At 36.7% G+C, this 17,005-nt stretch overlaps 1 protein-coding gene across 2 annotated transcripts in view; it reads left to right on the forward strand.

Annotated features, from left to right (window-relative positions):
* Window positions 1-17,005, forward strand: part of LOC121319650 (protein kinase C and casein kinase substrate in neurons protein 2-like) — a 29,613-nt gene that overhangs the window by 7,348 nt on the left and 5,260 nt on the right. For both annotated transcript variants that reach the window (XM_041257282.1, XM_041257281.1), the window contains exons 2-8: window positions 7,038-7,144; window positions 7,824-7,980; window positions 8,249-8,484; window positions 9,851-10,006; window positions 10,293-10,468; window positions 10,842-10,962; window positions 14,964-15,091. In XM_041257282.1, the coding sequence (XP_041113216.1) occupies window positions 7,079-7,144; window positions 7,824-7,980; window positions 8,249-8,484; window positions 9,851-10,006; window positions 10,293-10,468; window positions 10,842-10,962; window positions 14,964-15,091 (1,040 nt within the window). In that variant the 5' untranslated portion in view covers window positions 7,038-7,078. The remainder of the gene's footprint in view (window positions 1-7,037; window positions 7,145-7,823; window positions 7,981-8,248; window positions 8,485-9,850; window positions 10,007-10,292; window positions 10,469-10,841; window positions 10,963-14,963; window positions 15,092-17,005) is intronic.

Raw genomic sequence — 17,005 nt, forward strand, 5'->3', positions numbered from 1 at the left:
TGCGTAAACCTGTGTTTTGTTTGAGTAAAATGCAAAATGACCTTGAGTCACAAGTACTTCCAATAAATACAGTACATAATTTAATGCTAACTTATGGGGTATGCATCAACTACAGTCTTACAGTTTAACTTTAATGTTAGTTTGAACTACTGTACAAAACCTCTGTCTCATTTAGTCCTGTCTTAATAATAATATTGTAGCCTGGGAATTTGCTACTCTCGATGTAGTTAGCTACTCCATTCACTGAGTCTCCTCCCACTGGTACAAGACTGTTGGTTTTTCTGTTTTCTGTAAATGTTCCTTTCTCAGTCTCTTGTGCTCTCACTTTCCAAGTTGACAAACACGCTCCTAAAAACTAAATAAAAAGCAAAATTGATCACCTTGCTATGGCAATTTAAAGCATCCTGACTCTCTCCAAATACAGAATATTATATTTATTATATAGATTTACCTTCCAAAAGTTCAGTTTAGAGATAGGTAAATTGGTAGGTTAGGTTGAAGGGAGCAAAGACAACGCAGAGAAATCCTGAACATCAAGAATCCAGTCGCTTATTCACCAGTCACGTATAAGCATTGCAAGTGAGTGAATATTTATTTTTATTTTTTTAAATTGAAAAGCCAGACCTATTGGTCACATCTTTCTGGCAATTCCCAGACAGGCTTCAATTAACTGTCGCGGTATTTGTATGACCCATACTCTTGCTGCTGCATTCAATATATTAATAACAGACCATTGAGATGCCGGGAACCAACAAAGTACAAGAAGCTTGTTAACAGCAAGCTGAGGCTGTGCAGTAAAATTGATGAGTGTATTCTTTACAAAAATGTACTGAGCTGGCTGGAGCTACACTGCCACTTTATAAGCTGCTTTCTTGCTTTTGATTTGGAACCTGTACTTAAGGATTTAGTGCTGGTGTAATGGAAGGGATTAATGGCGTACTTCGTAGCAAGCAATGGCATACTTTGTAGCAAGCAGAGGGTGTTACATTGTCAAAGTAGCACCTATTGCCCTGACCTGAAGCACTGCCTTACTTATTCAGTCCTGGTCCTCTCCTACCCGAAGCTGAGAATGACACGTACAAAACAGCACAGTACGTCGGCAAACCGCAAAGCTTTCAAGTACAATACTTTCTTAAGGATCACTGACAAGTACTGTATACTCTCCAAAGGCATACACCTGGGACCTTGCACTGTAAGACCTGCATTTTTAAAGGCCAGAAAGCTAAGTCTTGGAAGGGTTAACCTACTACGATGTCTACCCAGACTAAATGTAACTATCCAATTTCACTTGTGATTAAGCACTAACGAACGTTCCATTCTGAACCCCCCCAATCAAACTACAGTATACACAGCGTATTTGCTTAGTCAATTCTGCCATACGTTGCAGCAGTTTATTATCAGAAATAGTTCTATAGCACGTGCTTCCAAATGTTTGCATTGCAGGCTGGAAATTACCTTTCCTGCAGTTGCATGAATTAAAACGTCCGACAGGAAGTGATGAAATGTTTTGTGAGTTCTGACACTGTGTATGTGGAGGTCACAGCCAACAGAAGGGAGTACAGGACTGTCAGGTACTGTACTTTTTGCTATGCCACACATATGCAGTAATGCTGTAAACTACCATTTCTTCTGTTGTTTTATTACTGCACTTGTATAGAGAGGTTCTGTGCATAGCCAGTGCCACTGCAGGGCTGTTTTGAAAGCACTGTAATGTTATGCTGCAATAGGGAGTAGCCTGATGTAAACAGCTGATTCAGGGAAATCCAGGTCTGCTTTACTTTGCTGACCTTGTCCATAGAAGTGGAGATTGCAATGTATCAGTAGTTATATTGTATGTTTTTTGGTTACTAACAGTGCACATCTGTCCAGAAAAATAAATGGGTTTTGTACTACCCAGAGGCATATGGTATGTATGGTCCAAGGCACTGCAGCAACAGCTAACTAAATTTTGATTATACGTCAGTTGAGTGATTGTCATGCTTAAAAGTACAGTATTGATTTAGTTTTCTGGAAGGTTCTGCAGTCTTATACTGTAAATATATTACTATTGTATGTATTCTATCCAGTATGTCTTATTGCAGTCGTCAGCTGTTTTGAATGCACGATAAAATGAATGTTCTGGAAAGGCTTTAAACAGAGAGTGATGTCAGTCTGCAGGAGTGCATGATGGCATTTGATTGTATTCCATATTTGCTGAAACTCATGACTTTTTGGGTGTGGCAGTGGAATAAACAATTCATGGACTGGTTGAGTATTTATTTATTTCTATCTATTTTTATTTATTTATTTATTAACTTACTTTAAAGGAAGAAAAAATAGGAGGTCTAGTTAAAACTTTTACAATTAGATGTACTGTATGTGTACATATGTTGCTTTCTCAACTGCTGTACACTTGTCTGAAAAGCAAATTATTTTTGAGTACACATGGCACATCCAACTTGATGTATGTTTTTAAAGAGCTATAATTTTCCAAAACAGCCTGTTGTAAAATGTGACTTGCAACAGATTGATTTACCTGAACTCAGTACGTGTTTATGATGCTGTATATACAGTCTTGGAAGGTGCAAGAAGCCATGTGTCTAGTTTTAAATGTCCCGGGAACTGGGTAATCTCAAGTTTGTGGAATGTGTGTTCAATTTTTGAATTGGTCAAGTCATTATTTGTAGCAGTTCTCCACGGTACAGAAAGTCCTGTACTGGTAGGTACACCATACACAGCACACCATACTATCCCATTAACCCACTAAGTGCCTTTGTCTTCATTTGAGGGCAGGTTGCTTTGCAATTTGTTTGGAACATTTTTAACTGGCATATACCTGTTATTTTAATTTTCTCTTTAACTGTATTATTGTGGTAGCTATAGTATTCTGCAAAAAAATGTATTGTATCGAATTATATACTAAAGCGTGTGTTCTGATTTTTTTTTCTTTTTTCTTTTTTTTTTTTTTAAGAAATTAATTTGGTACTGAATGGATTAATGCTGACCAATGCAAAAAATAGCAGAAATGTAATTACTGTATTACTCTAAATGAGTGCTTTAGTCTGGGTTTAGTTTTTATAGGAACATACTGATCTTTAACCTTTACAGATAAATATGTAGTATACCAGGAATGTAGAGTAGTGGAGGCACCTACCGTACTGCATGTATATACATAGTACTATGTAATAATGATGATAATTTATTTTTATATAGCGCCTTTCATAGCGGACCACCATCTAAAAGCGCTTTACAAGATACGAGACTAGGGTGTATGAACTATGCATCAGCTGCAGAGTCACTTACAAGAACGTCTCATTCCAAGGACTTGCTTAGGATCAAACAGTGAGTCAGTGGCTGAGCTGGGATTTGAACTGGGGACCTTCTGTTGAAGCAAGCCTTCACAGTAATCACAAGATCCTTTTAGCACGTCTGCTTGGTGATATTAAAAATGCCTGTGGACGAGGTGAAACAAAAGGTAGCGCAGGGTTTATATCATGTAGTGGAGAATAGTTTGAGAGGTAAATCAGAAGTGTGGAATTCTTTTGGAAGCATAACAAATGAAAGTAATGAACATGTGACTGGATTCGTTGCTTGTAATACTTGTCACTTATGTTTTTGTGTACGACAGCCACAAAACTGGTAAATCTCTGCGAAAGCACAGGCGTACCTCCCTTTCAACTGGTGGCACGAAAGGAATAAACAGATAAACAAACTCTTGGTAACCTCTCTGATCAGTCTCCTCCTTGCTCGGTCATCCAGTTTGGAGGGACAGCCTGATCTAGGCAGGGTCTTCGTGGTGCCATACACCTTCCACTTCTTAATAATCGTCTTGACCATGCTCCAAGGGATATTGAAGGCCTTTGATATTTTTTTATACCCATCCCCCTGGTCTGTGCCTTTCAACAACTTTGTCCCAGAGTTCTTCTGAAAATGCCTGAGTGCTCATGGTTGAGTCATAACAGACATGGAGGCCACTTGATGTGTGATTTTGAAGGCGATTGGTTACACCTGAGCTAATTTAGGATTGCTATTACAAGAGGGGTGGACACTTATCCAACCAAGCTAGTTCAGTTTATATTTTTAATTAATTTTCTTCAAATTTCTAGAATTATTTTTTTCACTTGGAAGTTGTGGGGTAGAATGTGTAGATAAATGAAAAAAAAAACAATTTAAATGCATTTTAATTCCAGTCTATAAGGCAAAAAAAGTGAAAATTTTGAAAGGGGGTGTAGATTTTCTATAGGCATTGAATGCAGACCACTAGAGAACTGCCACACTGTATAGCGTATTGTTTTAAACTCGGTCTGGAGAATTGTGAATGTGAGAGCGTGAGAGAGTCAGTCGACCCAGGCAGTAGGTAAAGGACAAACAATTGCGGATTCGGGTTGCAGGTCTTAAGGCGGGTCGGGTCGTGGGTAAGAAGACTGTTGCAGCGGGTTGCAGGTCTGGGTTGGATCCTCTAGTAGCGAGTCCAGGTTGTAAGTGGGTCATAAAATTCGGACCCGTGCAGGAGTCTGACAGTCTACTATTACTTGCTGTCAATCTGTTTTTATGCCATTTGATAAATATCCACTGTAAAGTACTTTCTGTACGGTACTGTAGTTAAATGTCAAAAGAGAGAGGTGATCATGCTCTCGACCTTATTAGAAATACACAAATGTGCCTGTGGTTAAATTGAGGACCACTGCAGTAGAGAATGCACAGTACCTCTATATAGGCCTGCGATTGCCTGACCTTACACTGAATTAAGAAACTTTACTGGGTGTTTACTTGGAGGGCCTGCACCTTACTGACACATGACCAGTAAAGTGAGAAGCTCTCAAGTAACCAAATGGGTTCCCTGTAGCAAGCTACTTTATAAGGTCAACATGAACTTTTTTTTTTTAATTTAAATTTTTTTTACACATGTGTAATTGCGTGTTGTCCCTGTTACAGTATACATTTTTTTTTCTGAAAGAGGAATTCAGTAATGACTTTAAACTGACTGACTTATTTTGAATGTCCAGAAATATTCCTTTTAAGAAATCTAAGAGTAGGGTTTAGTAGAATATGTAAATGTTATCCTTCTGGAGCACAGGGAATATTTAGTTTAAATAACAAATTATATAGGCGCTTTCCCAGTCTGAATGTAAAAACAAAAGTACTAATGCCATACATGTCATTAACCATCCTTTTTAAATGATTGAAAACACATGTAAAGCTTGGCCAGGAATTAGTTGACAAGCTTAGTTTGACATTATCCAGTTAAATTTCATCTCTTGTCTCTCGAGAGTAATGCATTGCCCTCTGTGGCTCAGTCCTTGTAATACCTGTAGTACCTCGTCATGCCAAAATGTATATGCTACTGTTCAGCTTTTGTTGTCCTTTTGATGTCTGCTTTACACATCATTCTTATGTTGGGCATGTTTTTTTAAATTTTCATTTAAGATGACGTGTTACGATACATTTGAGTTTTTTTTGTTTTGTTTTCTTTAACTTCTAGTTTTAATTTTAAGTACTTCGGCTTTGATGGTTGACTTGGAGTAATTTTAAGTGTACATTTTTTAAAACTATTATAACTACTAGAATGTTTTGCTTTTTTGTTATAGTGACATGCTTACTGGTTATGGTACCAGACTCCATCTGGTTTCTCTTCGCCCTCTGATTCAATTGTTGTCTTTGGCGGCAGTCCTTAAAATGTAGCTAAAAATAAAATCTTCCCCCAAAATGTTTCTCTTTCCTGTTACTTGGTACTTGTCTCTCTCTCTCAGGCACAAAACCTTTTAATTATTTTCCCCCATTCCCTCTCCTCCTTGTTTCAGGGCAAACAATTCAACTGTACAGATGTACCTTGACATTATATTGATATGCAGACTTGCTACAGTAGAATACAAGCCTTTCTTTTTGCCATACATCTACTGGTACACTAACTGCAATCATTTAAAGATGAGTAAAGCTAAGAAGTACAGAATAGTAAAATAATATATAGTACAGCTTTGAATTAAAGGTGTAGCAGGTGTAGTTTTATATTTAACAAGGTTTCTGTAGTACGAGTAATTGAAAACCATAGCTCAACAGATTTTTATGCCGTAGCGAATGTTTTCCGTAGAACAAAAATCCCTACAGCTAAAACTTTCATTGTGTTGTGTAAAAGTAAATTTTACAGAAAGATAAATTACAGGAATAGTAAAAAGGCACCAGTAAATGTAACTGTAAAACAACTGAACATGATTGTGAGACACTGTAGCTTTAAGAATGACTTGCTGTAAAAACAAAGTTAGTGTTAAATTAGATTAGTCGTAGTAATAGCTAGGCACCTGTCTCAGAAGCCTATTCCCTCCAAAGAATTACAGGAATTCCCATCACTTCCTATGGAAAGTATGCAGCATACTTAACCACTGCAGGAAGGTGGGTTGTGCATCAAACAACAGCACAAACCGAGGAAGGAAAGAGTAGTTTTCTATAATGAGTTGTTTTGCAGGCCCACAGTCGCAGTCTCCATTCCTCCAGTTCCAAGGGGAGCATTAACCCCATGATACAGGCAGTGAGGTTTTTTAAATGATTTAGTGAACATCAAACTGAACTCTTTGTGGCTAGTGTAAGCCCCAATTGCATAATTTAATCAGAACTAATTCAGAGGGAGACATTTAGTTAAAATGCAGTTCCTACTGTGTTAACATACACAGTACTCTCCTGTTCTCCCCAAGTGAGGGATACATATTCCTGGTAACATGATTATAGTGGATGCTCTCAACTGTGAGTCGCACGCTAATATTTATAGACATGCCTTGAATACCAGTCATCCAATTGTAATACAATTTATATGGACATTCATTAGCACCTGTTTTTCAGTGCTTCAGAATATGACATGTACTAATTAGAAATATAGATTTGCTTTTAAGTATGTATGTGATTAGAAGTTTTTTCAAACTATGTTTTTATGAAGAAAACTTCTCAACTATTGATGTTTTCATTAACAGCAAAGAACATTTTTATGACTATCTAACTTTCTTTTAATAGGACACCGACTTTTTAGAATGCATCTAATTTTAGTTTTTGTTTTTTTGTTTGTTTTTCAGCTACTGAAGAACCCTGAACTTGGAGGGAAGAAAGCCCAGCAATGACAGGCTCTTATGATGACACTGCTTCTATTATGTTCGAGGTTTCCAGTGACAGCTTTTGGGAGGTATGCCTTTAAACTGAGAACCTAATTTTAATGTCACACCCTGTGTTAAAATCTGTGCCAAAGTTGAATCTAGCAAAAGCCTGGTAAAAGATGTAATTTAGTGCAGCTGTTTCATACAAACATCACTGTAGTAGTCCAAAAATATGATTTATTTAAATATTGTTTTTTCATAGTAGAAAAAAAAATGACCACATCAAAACGTAAAGTTTTTTAGCTTTGGTGGTTCCAGCTAACAACTGAATTTTTCAACTGTTTATTTTTTTTTTTTTTATATTGCTGCTGTTTTTAATTTCCAGACTTTTTTTAAATTCAATATCAAACGTCATGCGTTTAATAAAACTTCAAGAAAAAAACCTTTGTCCTTTTTGTTTGTTTTCAGTTGTATAGAACTAGCTAGTTTTATTAAGATTAATTGCAGTATTTTAGGAAAAAAATGATTACAAATCTCCTACCTGCTTAAAAACAGTGCCCTCTGCTTCCTCGGCCTGCTCACTTCTTGTGCTGCAGGTGCTGACCCCTTCTGAGAATCTTGTGTACAGCATGGAATGGGAGAGTGAGGCCCTGCTAAGGCCCCTCCCCCTCTTAAACTCTCAAAACAAGAAGGGAAATCAGTAAACTGTGTACAGTGCTGTACACGTTCTGTGCAGTGTAAATTATTTTTCTTCTTTCCATACTCTAGATTGGAAACTATAAGCGTACAGTAAGACGCATTGACGATGGGAACAGGCTGTGTAATGACCTCATGAACTGCATCCATGAAAGAGCACGTATAGAAAAGTCTTACGCCCAGCAGCTTACAGAGTGGGCTAAAAGGTGGAAACAAAATACAGAAAAAGGTACGTTTTAAAATAAATAAAATTGGGATAATGTTTAAAATCTCCAAATGTGTTTCAAACCTCTAAGTCCAGTTTTGTTTTATTTAATGTTTTGAATGCAGTTATCTTCGCTTGTGCAAATGGAAAATGTTAAATAGCATGATGGCGCATGCCTGTCAGATTTTAGATGCTCTTTGATAAATTATTCTGTAATAATCCATTGAGGGGTAAATGTCATATCATTGTGTTGAATTTTTATATTTAATATAATTTGCATTGAATCACCTAGGGCCGCAGTATGGGACTTTAGAACGAGCCTGGACTGCTATAATGACTGAAGCAGAGAAAGTCAGTGAGCTGCATCTGGAAGTGAAAGGGCTGCTAATGAGTGAAGATTTTGAGAAGGTCAAAAACTGGCAAAAAGAGGCCTTTCATAAACAAATGATAGGAGGGTTTAAAGAAACAAAGGAAGCTGAAGATGGATTTCGAAAGGCTCAGAAACCTTGGGCAAAGAAACTCAAGGAGGTTTGTTCTTTTTAATGGCAGGTTACATGGGTGGGCAATGTTTTGTTTTTTTCTTCCCCTTATTTAAGATTGCATGCATGTTTGTGTGTTCATAGTTCCCTTAAATAAATATAGAATTTTAAGCGTGCAAACAAAACCAGCAATAAATAACCCTTTTCAAATGTTAATTGAAATTCATAACGTAATAAATGAGGATGCTGGCAAGAGAACCACCCCACACAAAAAAAAAAAAAAGCTTTCACATGTGGAATTAAAACAAACCAAGCTCCTCTTCTATAGATCAATGTACTGTAATTTACATATGGCATTCTAGTAGTATAGTACATACAGTTTTCAAAAGAAGGAATTCATAGTTTAGCTTGTAGACGGTGTCTGGTAAACTGAGCGAAGCTGAGTGCGCTTTTTTCTTTTTTTCTTTTTTCCTTCACAGCTTCTCAGTTCCTTCCTGCAGCTAGTTGTGTGCTTTCCACCTGTCAAAAATAGCTGTGGGCTCTGCACCAATTTGACTATTTCTCCATAAAAATGGCTTCTATTTATACTGCTGATTTTTCTTTTTGTAAATTGCACTGGCTGTGAATAATGTTATGGAAATCAAACTGTTACCATGCATTTATACCGACTGTCTGAAATCAAATAGTCGACAGTTTGTCACAGAATTTGATCAAATCACACAAAGAATTAGCATGGCATGTTTACACGGTCACATCTAAGCTACAATGGAAATATTTTGGGTATGTTAATATCTTATTGGCTAGGGGGTCTTTTCCTTGTTGCAGCACTTTTATTTTTATGTTTAAAATGTATTGTTTAACTCATTATTGTATGGTGTGCAGAGAATTTAACGGCTGTTTTTATATGCATTCCTGTGAGGTGATGCATAGTCTTGTGGAAACTCCTTCAGAGATTCTCAGTACATAATAGTAATAATAAGTAAATAACTGTATTCTGTGATTCTCTGTCAGGTTCAGTTGTTTCGCACAGCACCCAGTGAATAACAAGACAGATTACGTTACCACATACATTTAAATACATTGCCTACCTGTGAATATTCTTATGTCATTTTTGACTGTCGGTATAGGAACCGTCTCTGGCCCTTAAGCATCTCCAATGCCACCATTGTCAGTATCAGTAAGGTACTTTGATAGACCTACTATACTTCTTATAGGGGTTTATTATCATCATGCAATTCTGCCTCGGCTATGCACTTCAAGTTTTGAAATTGATGTCACACTTGGGATATCTATTGTAGCTTGCCAAGCAGAGAAGTTCAATTCCCACAGCCTTGTTTACAAAATGTTTTATTGTGTGTGTTCTCATTCAATTTGGTGACATAAGCAGCTAATATTATTTTATTATTTTGTTTAAGATGGACTCTTTTAAGAAAGCCTACCATGCTGCCTGCAAAGATGAGAAGCTAGCAATATCCAGAGAAAATGCCAGCAAACTAGATCCAAACCTGAACCCAGAGACCATGAAGAAACTACAAGATAGAGTAGAAAAGTCCAACCAGGAAGTTCAGAAGGTGAATAAAGATTCTGTATTATTATTAATATTATTATTATTATTATTATTATTATTATTATTATTATTATTATTATTATTAATAATATGATGTTACTTTTTGGGCTGATTATGCTTAATATTTTTTGAAAGTTACAAAGACATCAGCACAGGCATTTTCCAGTATTAAATGCTGTTTCTTTTTGCATACCGGGTATCGCTAGCAGTTTCTCTGGAATACACACAAGTATTCAGTGCAGTTCACAGAACTGTAAAGTGTTTAATTTCAACTGTCTTATTTCTCAAAGATAAAGGAAAAATATAAAAAATCACTTGAAGAACTGGATAAGTGCACTCCTCAGTACATTGAAAATATGGAGCAGGTGTTTGAGCAATGTCAGCAGTTTGAGGAGAAAAGACTTGGCTTCTTCAGAGAGGTTCTGCTAGAGGTCAAGAAGCATTTAGACCTGTCAACCAACCCCAGGTAAAACAGTCACCACTCTGTGACAGCTAGATAAGCTACAGCATGTTTGGGTACACGCCAGGCGACTTAATGCCAGCCCTGTGTAAATAGACATTCAGATTTCCTAAATCTCCAGGGAATAAGTGACATTTTATTTGATTTGTCAACAGAGAATACAAGTAAAACTTGAATAAAACTTGTGCTGTAATATAAACACTTTTTAGCTTATCACAAGCCAGTTTAGTGTTTTTCTCTACAATGCTCATACTATGCAACTAGGATTTGGTGACAAGGTTGAGATGATTTGATAGTTTCTTTTTATTGTTTCAGTTTTTTGTAATATTTGAATTAATTTATGTTGAGTCACTCAAGATGTACAGTGTTTTGTTTTCAGCTATGTTGGTATTTATCATGACCTGGAACAGACTATTCAAATGGCAGATACTGAAGAGGATCTGAAATGGTGGCGATCTAACAATGGGCCAGGAATGGCTATGAACTGGCCACAGTTTGAGGTGAGACTGCAGAGTGCGAAGAACATATGTGAAACCTAAATATAAAACTTTATTTTCATTACACCAATTCTTTGAATATTTTTTTGAGTTCATTTAAAATGATTTTTTCACAACATTGTACCCAGTTTGATCATTTGTCCAGTAGGAAGGATGCCAAGATGTAACAATGTATTGGAAGAAAAACTTGCAGCATGCTTAACTACAACAATTTTTTGTTTGTTTTGTGAACAATTTATTTGTTTGGAAAACATAAAATAAAAAAACAAATATACACCAAATGATAAATACATACAATGAATATGGCAAAATAACTAACAAGTACACAAATAGACTTTAAACATAGGTGTAACAACAACAGATAGTTTTAATAGTTTATGAATACTGTAAGGTTTTTTGAGTAACGTGGAGTCAAGTTTCGGAACAGGCCTCGGTTTATTTACATCACACATTCATTCACATTAGTTTTATTTTTGATCATGTGATGTCCTTTTAAACATATTTTGGAATGTTTTTCATTAGGGGGGGTATCCCTCTAATTGTTTAAACGATACCAATTCTCTTTACTGAGCATCTACAAGAGTCTAAAACTCCTGGTGACCTGGCTACTTCCTGTGATTTTAAAGCTATTCCTGATGTAGTCTTTTTATTGTTCTTCTTATGGTAGTTTTTTGCTGTTCTGTATTGATTGCATCCAAACAATTGTTAACCTTTTTAACAGAGTAACGGTCAACCCTTGGCACTGCAGAATAAAAGATGGTCCATTTTAGTGGGTTTTGCATGAAATGGGGTATTTTAAAAGCTTTCCTGTCTTTTGTGGCTTAAAATGCAAGCACATTATTAAATAAACACAAGTTTATTTATTTATGTATTTATTTTTTGCTATTAAGATCCCCAACAGAAATCCCCAGCTTTTATTAAGGAAATCCTCATGTTTGAATGTTGTTCTGGAAATCAACCTGAAAAGACAGATGTTACTTTTTTAGAATTTCTTGAAAAACATTGAACATGCTTTCCTCTGCTTTCAAATGCTGAAGGGTGACGTGTTTTTATGATTATTGGTAAATTAGTTCTTGCAATGACTGTCCGTGAAATTAGCCCCCATAAGTACATGCTGTACAACAGGATCTTACCAAAACATAGTAACTAGGCCTACTGTGGTGCTCTCTTTTAATCATCAAAACATTTAAACCTGTAGTTTGAACTGTTATTCAAAACAGAGCCACATTACTAATGTAACTAACTCTGGATCTGAGGCTTATCTGTGAAGCAACAGCTGGTTAAAGAGTGTGTGCACAGGGAGGCGGGGGCCTTTGGGTCCCCAGGGGCTGCTCTTTGAAGATCTAAATTGGAAGCCACCAAAAACGATCTTGATATGCAGTGTTTCTTTTTATAAACTTTGAGCAATTCCACTTGCAGTCTAGAGGTGTCAGCTGTGACGGTATGATAATGCAGTGAATTTCCATAACTAGATTGTTCTACAGTAAGTCTACAGTGGTTTGCAGAAGTATTCACCCCCTGCAAAGTTTTCACATTTTGTTGGCACCTGACTGTACTCCATGACACTTTCAAATTATACTTTACATGTAGACTCTAAAGTTAAAAAATGCATATAGAATATAAATAAGTAAGATTTACAGAGAATAACAGATTAATCTCAGTTGTATAAGTATTTAACCCCTTTGCTACTGCAGCCCTGAATCAGTTTAGGTGCAAATGATTTGTTTGAAAGGTCGCAAAATTAGTGAAATGGTTTCAACCTGTGTGTACTCAAAGTGATTTAACTTGTAGATTATTTCCCTCGGGTATATAAAGACTTTCAATCTGCAACTCGCATAGTGATCCAACAAAACAACCATGAACACCAAGGAGCTTTCGAAACATCAGGGATAAAGTGGTAGCGGCACAGACCAGGAGAAGTGTACAGACAAATTTTCAAAGGCGCTGATTATTTCTCTCAGCACAGTGAAGTCCATCATTAAGAAGTGGAAGATGCATCATACTACCCAGATCAGGTTGCCCTCCCAAACGGAGCAGCAGGGCAAGCAGGAAACTGGTTCGGGATGTCACTCTAAAGCCAACAATGACCTTGACAGATCTGCAAAAGTCTGTGTCTGTGATGGGAGTCAGTGTTCGTATATCAACAATACGCCGGTCCCTACACAAAGCTGGCTTGTATGGACGGGTGGCAGGAAAGAAACCACTACTCAAAAAGCCTCATCTTAAAGCACTCGTGGAGTTTGCGAAAAAGCATGTAGATGATACCGCAGACATGTGGAAAAAGGTTTTGTGGTCAGACGAGACAAACGTGGAACTTTTCAGTCTAAATTCCAAGCGTTACCGCAGGCTCAAGCCCAACACTGCACATCACCCAGTCAGAACCATCCCAACTGTCAAGCGTGGTGGTGACAGCATCATGTTATGGGGATGCTTCTCTTCAGCAGGGACTGTGAAGCTTGTCAGGATGGGGGGGGGGTGGAGAATGGATGGTGCAAAGTACAAGTGAATGCTTGAGGAAAACATGTTTGAGTCAGCCAAGACTCTGAAACTGGGGAAAAAATTCACATTTCAGCTGGAAAATGACCCGAAGCACAAAGCCAAAGCCACGCTGGAGTGGTTGAACAAGAGAATTAATGTTCTTGAGTGATCCAGTCAAAGTACTGACTTGAATCCAATTGAAAATGTATGTCAAGACTTGAAGATTGCAGTCCATCGACGATCCCCAACAAACTTATCAGAACTGGACCAATTTTCCCGTGAAAAATGTCACCGTCCTAGTGTGCAAAGCTAGTAGAGACCTATCCATAAAGACTCATAGCAGTAATTGCTGCAAAAGGTGCTTCTACCAAGTACTGACTTAAGGGGCTGAATACTTATGCAACCAGTACATTTTCATTTTGTACATTTTCTTTGCAAGTTTTGCTGACATTTAACCTCCTCCTCTTATAAGTGTTCAGTTTAACCACTAGAACTTTGAATAAAAAAAAGTTAGTTTGAAAAACTGTGCATAAATTATTTGTAATTCAACAATGTGACATTATTGGTAAGGAGTGGATATTTTCGCAAACCACTGTATATACCTGTTTACTGTAGTTCGCCTAGTTACATTTTGTCATGTTACAGGGTATTTTATTTCCCTTACACAGCAATAACATGAATGATTTTGCCAAAATGCACACCAAGACAGTCAGTGAAAAGATTCCACGGTGGTGCTTACTGGTGTCTCGGAAGCCATGGTTGGTGCTTGTTCTTGCGTTGCTGGCAGCATTGATGCTTTGCAGCCCATTTATGTAACATAATGCTGGTAGAATATTAGTTTTGAATTTCTTGCACAAGTAAGTTGTTGTGTGTGATGTTTGCTCTTGTTCCATTGAATCCATGCTCTGTGGCGAAATGGAGAGGACTTCAGTCTTACCAACTCAGCAGCTCTCATGAGCACCAGTATTAACAATGTTGCGAAATGGGAAAAAGTGTGATGCCAACTTTTTTTTTTGCACTAGAAAAACTGATGTTCTATTCTGAACAGTTTCCTCCATAAACTGATCTTTAAATGTCTTAAGTCTTGGCGTGTTTCACTGACCTTGATTAGCTCCAATCTGGGACTACCTAGTGTTACCAAAGTTAAGGTGGTCCATGATCAGTGCTCTGTGATAACAGCCATTTATAAGCTTTGGAATTGAACATCATTGGCACTGGAGAGCAAAATACAGGGATTAAAAATAGTATAAGAACCATCAAATAGGAACCAGAAATCAACACAGATCATATGAGACAGAAGATCGGCACCTTTCATCCTTTCTTCTTTTCTGGAAATACTGCAGGAAATAGTTTTGAATATTCAGAACTTAAACATACCATGGGATGTGTCCATGTATGGAGGATCATTTTGTGCTTGGATTTGAAATGCATCTGTAGTTTCACTGTTTTGAAGTTTTATGGGCAAATAATGTATTTCTTCATTTGTTTTTTGACTTTTTTTTATTTTTTATTTTTTTTTTTTTTAGGACTGGTCTATAGATATGAACCGTTCACTCAGTAAAAGAGAGAAGAAGAAGCACACAGATGGTATAACTCTGACTGGAATGAGCCAGACTTCTGAGCAGGCAGCCCAGGTTTCCAAGCATAGCAGCAGGTAAAGCACGGCAAACGGACAGCATGTTAGAAACTGACAGTTCCTGAAAAAATATATGAATTTGTTCTGCAAGTCAAATAAGTGTTTATTTTATTTATTTTTTGACAAATGTTATTTTTTGGCATTGTTTTTTTTTATTAATGTCTTTAACATGCTCCACAAACATTGGCAGCTCATCAGAGCAGCCAGAAACCAATGTAAGGGGCATGTACAATGAGAAATACAAATAAATGCACAAATGTGTGCTCTGAAAGTAACATTTGGCTTTAAACTGTTTAACATGCAGCCACAAACTTCTTCAATGGAATAGATCTGATCTTTTGACGCTCTAGCCATTGTTAAGTGCAGTGATAAGTACAAGTTATACAATAGCTGAATGTACGCACTGCTTTCATACTGTTTTTTCCAACTGGATTCAAACTGGCCACAATCAGTAAAGGTTAGTTTGAACTTTTTAAAATACATTCATCGGTGCTCCACTGAGTTGTGCAGTGGGAACAATGGTGAGATAAGAAAGGTAGTGTGAGCTGTGTGTGCACAGATATGCAAATACATGGTGTGTGTGAGTAGAGGAGGCTGGTAATCTAAAATCCTTGGAAATGCACTCATTGTATATCAACAGTCTTGGTTAGTTTAAAAAAAAAAAAAAAAATTAAATGCCTTGTAGACCTATTACAGTACATTACTTTTTTTTTTTAAGTACGCAGTGTCTGCAAGGTAAAAGAACCTCCTGCACTATATTTGTCATATCGTAGTCAAATGTCTGGACATTTTGTGTTGGGTTGTTCAGTATGACTTTATTGCAGTATAGATGCACAAATCATGTATGGCGGGGTTTCCATGGAAAAATAAAAATGTATCTCCTTTTTCTCACACTATTTTGGTAGTACTATACCTTTTGGGGTAATTTCAGTTTACATGTAGATTTATTTTATGGAGAGAAATTATCCTTCCAAATGCAAACAACCTAATTAATATTAAAATAAGGGAGAGTGTTTTAATTTATTTCTAATTTTTATTTCAATTTTGCACTGCACCAGTGATAGTGTGCAGCTTTCTTTTACCTGGGTTTCCACAAAGTTTTTAGGTTGTGTTGAAGCACCACAAGTGCAGCCTGCCTCATCTGACCACCAAAACAATAATAACACTGTGTAACACAATCTTTGTTCCTGGGTAGTAAGTGTTATTTCCCAATTGCTTATGCCTCAAAAGTATAGAAAATGGCTATTATTCCCCACAAACTTTGCTTTTGTGACCAGGACAGGTTAATTTCAAAATATCACTATTTCCAATGAGAAAACGGGTGCTTTTGTGTCTTTTCGTTCACATAAGTCAGAACAAACAACATATGAATCCAAATTAACATGTATTTATACTAAAGTAATACAAAAATGACTACAAAAGATTTAGAAGTGAGTAGTTTTTCAAGATTTACGATTATACTGTAAATTTACAGTATAATCGTAAATCTCGAAAAACTACTCTTCTAAATCTTTTGTAGTCATTTTTTCATATTTTTCCTACAGAACTGTAGCTTCAGCAGTTCTGATCCTTATGGTAGTCTACGAACAGAGATAAGCTTAATATAAAAATTATCCAGTCAAAATGTTTCATACAGTATATTTAGAAAACACTGGTAGTAAATCTACAATAGGCTACCCTACTCTCCCACATTTCCCACTACATAGTATTCTTAATAATAATAATACAAAATAATAATAAATACCTGAATCCGAATTCCACAGGGACAGTGTGAGGCTTTTGCCAGTAGACTGATATATTTAGATATTTTGTTGTTGTTATTGGAGATCCAGTAGTCCATACAAGTTCAACAAACTTCTTATGCTAATCTGTACATCTTGTAGATGATGTTAAGATCCGTATTTGTCTTTTTGAACAAGTTTTTTTCCCCCC

The sequence above is a fragment of the Polyodon spathula genome, chromosome 8 (assembly GCF_017654505.1).
Source record: "Polyodon spathula isolate WHYD16114869_AA chromosome 8, ASM1765450v1, whole genome shotgun sequence".
NCBI lineage: Eukaryota > Metazoa > Chordata > Actinopteri > Acipenseriformes > Polyodontidae > Polyodon > Polyodon spathula.